The 6010-nt window shown below is 42.3% G+C and overlaps 1 protein-coding gene across 1 annotated transcript in view; it reads right to left on the reverse strand.

Moving 5' to 3' along the window:
* Positions 1-5996, reverse strand: part of LOC311130147 (ubiquitin carboxyl-terminal hydrolase 15-like) — a 43750-nt gene extending 37754 nt beyond the window's left edge. The window contains exons 1-4 of the mRNA XM_084162834.1: positions 5890-5996; positions 4848-4978; positions 4080-4210; positions 1679-1805 (exon numbers count right to left, since the gene is read on the reverse strand). Of these exons, the coding sequence (XP_084018960.1) occupies positions 1679-1805; positions 4080-4210; positions 4848-4978; positions 5890-5978 (478 nt within the window). The 5' untranslated portion in view covers positions 5979-5996. The remainder of the gene's footprint in view (positions 1-1678; positions 1806-4079; positions 4211-4847; positions 4979-5889) is intronic.
* Positions 5997-6010: the final 14 nt, after the last annotated feature.

Consider the following 6010-nt stretch of genomic DNA (forward strand, 5'->3'; position numbering starts at 1 on the left):
TGGCCCATGTTGCCTACAATGCTTCCCACAGTTGTGTCATGTTGGCTGGATGTCCTTTGGGTGGTGGACCATTCTTGATACACATAGGAAACTGTTGAGCATGAAAAACCCAGCAGCATTTGACACAAACCGGTGCACCTGGCACCTACTACCATACCCCGTTCAAAGGCACTTAAATCTTTTGTCTTGCCCATTCACCCTCAAATGGTACATATACACAATCCGTGTCTCAATTGTCTCGAGGCTTAAAAATCCTTCTTTAACCGGTCTCCTCCCCTTCATCTACACTGATTGAAGTGGATTTAACAGTTGACATCAATAAAGGATCATTGCTTTCATCTGGATTCACCTGGTCAGTCTGTCATGGAAAGAGCAGGTGTTGCTAATGTTTTGTACACTCAGTGTAGGTGACAAACTGACAAAACTACACGCATGCACCTGCATACTTAGAGCAGAGAATAATTGAGTGTATAAATCTCTCATGCTCTGATAAATTGGCAGCATTTACATTACATTTACGTTACATTTACGTCATTTAGCAGACGCTCTTATCCAGAGCGACTTACAGTTAGTGCATACATTATTATTTTCATACTGGCCCCCCGTGGGAATCGAACCCACAACCCTGGCGTTGCAAACGCCATGCTCTATCAACTGAGCTACCTCCCTGCCTGCCATTCCCTCCCCTACCCTGGACGACGCTGGGCCAATTGTGCGCCGCCCCATTGGTCTCCCGGTTACGGCCGGCTACAGCAGAGCCTGGATTCGAACCAGGATCTCGGGAGGCCGCAGTGGTCTAAGAATGCAGCAGATTAATGAATGACTTTATAGTAACACACTCCCTGCCCATGTAATTGTTGATTACTTGTGTGTGCTTTAGGGAGCAGAGTTTTGGCAGTTCTTGTGGGAGCACATCATTTTGCTGTAGCCAAAAGCAAATTCAGTTTACATAAGAGGTTGACAAACACTTTGAGAGTTATCAATGACCTTCCCCTGTGATTTCACTGTTTAAATTGACCATTAAAAGGCTCGGCAATGCATTCAATTTGCATAAACTGAACAAAAGATGTTAGTATTATCAGTGAAATAACTAAGAGCAATGATGCACTATATAATCAACAAGTCAAATTAAGAACTACAGAACATGTCAGGTTATAAATACACAATCCTAATGTCAGGTAGAAAATGAGTGGAATTGATCCACAAAGAGGAAAAAGGAGAGCTTCTGTGCATTTCAAAACAAATATATTAGTAATTCATTCTGTGTCAGGTAGAAGAGAGGTTCTCCTGTACAATCACTATGACTGGTGGTTAATGGATGGGAATGATTTATTCATTCATTCTCTGGCTGGGAGAAGAGGCCAGTTGCTACATTTGTCAGGTTTAACTGTACAATGAATATAATGGTTATACCAATGGTACTCTATAGCTCAGTTGGTAGAGCATGGTGCTTGGTAGAGCATGGGTTTGACGCCCAGGACTAGGCCTACCCATACGTGCACGCATGACTATAAGTCCCTACAGATAAAAGCGCAGGCTGAAGGGCATACTATTATATTATAATGGCAGGTAGAAAACAGGTGGAAATTACCCATGAGGAAAAGAGACAAATTTCTTCAAAATAAAGATATAATCTGCTCCATTCATTCTGTCAGGGAGAAGAAAAGTGTCTGCCTACCTATCGTGTCTGCTTTGCTGAAGCGTCTGGTGACCACGTTGTCCATGTTGCGGTCTTCACACAGCTTCAGCTCTGTGAGGTACACCTCCACCTTGCAGTGCTTTACAAACATACCCTGTTCTACCACCTGTAGAAATATGGCAATAAAGAGTGTCTTATATCATGGCACATTGCACAAGAGGAAATAAACTAAATTATTAACAAATGTTTGTTTTGCAAATTAAACACTTGACAATGTTAAAGTTGTCTTACATGACAGATGGCATGAGAAGAAAATAGGCATCACTCTGTTACAATTTTAGCAATTAAACTCATTACATTTTGTTCAAAGCGTTTGTCATACATGATGGCATATGCATTGCTAATTAAACTCATCATGTCATTGTTCCAATACGGGCAAGATTTGCATGGCTGATTGATCACAAGTATGAACTTCCTAAAACGCTTCAACAGTGAACAGAGAAGCATTCACAAATTCCACCAAGAAAACAAGAACTAAAGAACACAGCATATGGCATTAGAATAATCAAGCACATTATTTGGGACAAATCAACAACAAGCTAAGAATTTGGCTACACAGTTAATAGGGCTATCTATACACTGAAAGCACTTTAAGTGTATAAACTATAGGCTACACTTTCTAACTCCCTTGACAGGAGCGAGTCACAAAGACTCTTAATATAGCCCCAGAGCGTAGAGACAGCTGAAGGGTCCATTCCTATTCATTTCACACAGCCCCTCCGCTGGTGGCTGGCCCCACACCACAGGGTACAGACCTTCCCCAGCCCATGAGATCAGCTGTAGGCATGGGTCAGATTCACCCACCACCAGACACCACCCACTGCCATCCTTATACAATTAATGCCCAGCCATGTGTTCAACACAAAGCAGAGAAAAGGCAAGTTGCAAGTTCTCACAGTAACAAACTCTGACATAACAGAAATGTCACAAAGTTCTTTAACAGCTATGTTAAGAACCAACGAGAACAGATCTACCCCGCCCCCTCCCTTTCTGCTTAGGCTAGGCCATCTCTCCCTCTATCTTAAAAAGCCTCTCTCTCTCGGTTTGACCTCAGCCAGCATTCCTCCACTTCAAAAAACAAGGACACTCTAGAATCACTCCCCGGGTGATAGCCTCAACGTAGAGAACCCGAGTGGAACCGCAAGAGGAGAACCCAGAAAATCAATTCCAACACAGTCTGAAAACACGGTACAAGAACCCCCAAAAGTGAAATAGAAAGAAAAGAAAACCTCCTGCATGTTGTGTCTCGTAGCTCGCTCCATGTAGCGGTGTTTCAGTCATCCAGACCACTATCTGAAAATAGAAACGGCCAGGGCCACTCGATACCCCCCACAACATACATGGCAAAAAGGGGAGGATTGATGGGGGGAGAAAAAGAAAGCAGTGCAGCAGCCATGATGCCATGACTGGCTAGATTTGAAAATGCAGAAAGCTATGTCTGGGCTCACGGAAGTACAGTAGGCCCGGCTGGCAGTTAGCGGTTAGAAATAGCCCTACGTTAGCAGAACCCCTTTGCCGGTGTTTCCAGGAACACAATCCTTTTGTGAGTTACTGGCTTATACTGGAGTCAGTTGTCAGAGTTAAACCCAAAGCACACTGTATAAAAAAGCAACTACATAATATCAATGTAGTCTACTTCCACTTTATAAAATCTGATCTTCTGAGGACAATATTGCATCAGTAAGCATCTGTGATCGGTCCACTTTACATTTTAAAAACTAATCAAGTCCTTATACAGCATGCTACTTTCAGTCCATGTATTACAAATAATAGCTAGCATATTTGGAATACCGGTAGCTAAATTGTATCAAATCGCATGACCAGTCCAGCTGTGTTTCTCTTGAAGAAGACATAGTGAGAGAGGCATAGCCTAAACATTGAGATAACTTATGCTTGAGATTCAGTTACTAGCTGGGTAGGCCTTAATATCGATATAGAAATCAACGTTATCCTGGTATCCTTTTTCACAATCATCCCAATCTGACCTGTGTTGAAGTGTATTGATCAATCCAACCCTATAGAACACATCCAAGATTTTGACACAGTGAAACTTCTCAATTACTCCTCTCACACCACAATAAGCTCTTCAGCTACGAGTAGGCTATCAACAAACAGGCTTAACGGCAACCATTGACATGTAATTGTGTACTGATATGATCTTATCTCATACTATTCACCACTTCACATAAAGTACCTGAGCTTTGACTGAGCTTCTCTTTCATCTGATGACCTCTGTAGCACTGACGCTATGTGCACTGTACACAACCAGCTCTTATACCCATACAGTAGCTGAACATTATTTTATTTGACCATTTAAAAACAACAAGATATTGGACCACACCAGCCATAATTAGCCACTAATAATGTCACCCATCCTTACCTTGCGTGAGACAGGCTCTTGTCCCTCCATCAGTGCATACCAGCTCACTAGCTTATTCCAGCCTTCTGTTGGGACCAGGATGTAGTCCAGCTCATCAATGAGGTGCTCCTTGATGGCCAGAACATCCCCATCTACTCACAACAGAGAGCGAGAGAGAGAACAGGGTCATGTTCATTAGGCAACAAACAGAAGAAAATGGACTGACACGGAAGGACTACCTGAACCTGGCCAATAACAAACATTCATTTTTGCTTGTTTGTTTGTCATAATGAATATGACCCAGGTTTAGTGGTGAAAGAGGGTTTATTTAAGGGAAACATTACAGGACTATGTATGGGTAGGGTTATAATGGAGTCATTCACTAGGTTTCTGGTGGTGGCCTACTCATAATGGCAGTTTCTCATACAATAACACACAAAGCAACAGAGAGATTTCTATAGAACGGAGGTAAGCTACCCTTGACCATTTTCATTGATGTTTACAGAGTCAATTATATACCTACTTTTTCTGTCATAGTTAGCCTATAGAAATTGCAAGTATAACTGCCTTTAGTTTGATATATTAGGTAAGATACATCATGTTGTTCACTCTAAACATCCTGTACTGCGCAAAACAGTGGTGGGTTCATCCAGACACACTGGGGATGAGTAAAAGAGCATGTTATGAAGTGAGTAAAAGAGCACATTATGAAGTCACCATTTTCACTAATCTCTCCAGAGATTGACAATAAATATTGCTTCAAAGAGGTCTGATTGTGGTGCATCTTACCACTTGTAAGGAGCCCCGAGTTGTCCACTGGTCCAGGGTAGACATTCTGGTCTCCCATCTGATATTTGTCCCAGCTGTCAAAGCCCACATATTTCTTCCACTGTTTGAACCAGTGGCTGTCCACTAGGTACCTATGCAGAAAGAGCGAGAGAGAGCACTGATTATTTAGATCTGAGATCACGCTAGACTAGATCTAATTTGTGGTAACAGATGGTATCTGATAAGTAAAAAAATAACACAAAAAAAATAACAAAACGTGTGAAGCACCAAAGTACAGGCAGGGTACCCACTAACCAGCAGGGCTGAGAGAAAGACCTCAGGTTACATAAGTCTCCACTGTGTTTCTCATTCAGATCATCTTTGCTAATTAGAGGAGACAAGAACTCGAGACAAATGGTTTATTTCAGAATGACCAGCAGCTGATCTGTTATGATTAGTTAAAAAATAACATTAATTTGATAGAGTAACGTTAAACAATGTAAGGAATGTTACAATTATCATAAAACAGATGCTTGCTAACAGTGGGAGCTTGCCAAAAGTTAGCTAGTTGGGACACTTGATTGTCACTAAACATCAATTGTCAGCAGCTAACTGTTTGATACTGGCACATTTGTGAGTGTGTTAGCGAGTTCGCAAGTTAAGCAATTTTGACAGGTGCTTTTCACGACCCTGATTTGCCAGATGAGCTCACGTCACGGGCAAACCACTTGAAATCAAGTTAGCCAGCTTGGAATCGCAAGATCATGAAACTGAAATAATTGGGAAAATACATGTACTTTACTAGCTACGTTGGTAACATAACTATGTATCTAGACAATACCATGTTGGCAAATAACTTGGTCACTAAAAACTGTGGAATGTAGCGAACCCGCTGGCTAGCTTTAGCTGGCAGAAGCTGACTGACTTGCTCACGTTAACTGGCAGGGTAACTGTCAACACGGCCTGTCACACCCGCTCTCCGCTGGTTTAGCACTTTGACCGCCCCGACAGAGTCAGCCAACACCCTCCTAAGACCTTTAAAAAGTTATCGGCAAACTCTTACCAAGTATCTCCCTTTCGTAGCTGTGTTTTCAGCAGTGCTGCGACTTCTCCTCTCTGGGTATCCAGATCTGCCGCTCCTCCTTCCGCCATCTTTCCTTGGACATCACCCGCTGCATGGTGGG

This window comes from Coregonus lavaretus, assembly GCF_964263955.1.
Source record: "Coregonus lavaretus genome assembly, chromosome: 5".
Taxonomy (NCBI): domain Eukaryota; kingdom Metazoa; phylum Chordata; class Actinopteri; order Salmoniformes; family Salmonidae; genus Coregonus; species Coregonus lavaretus.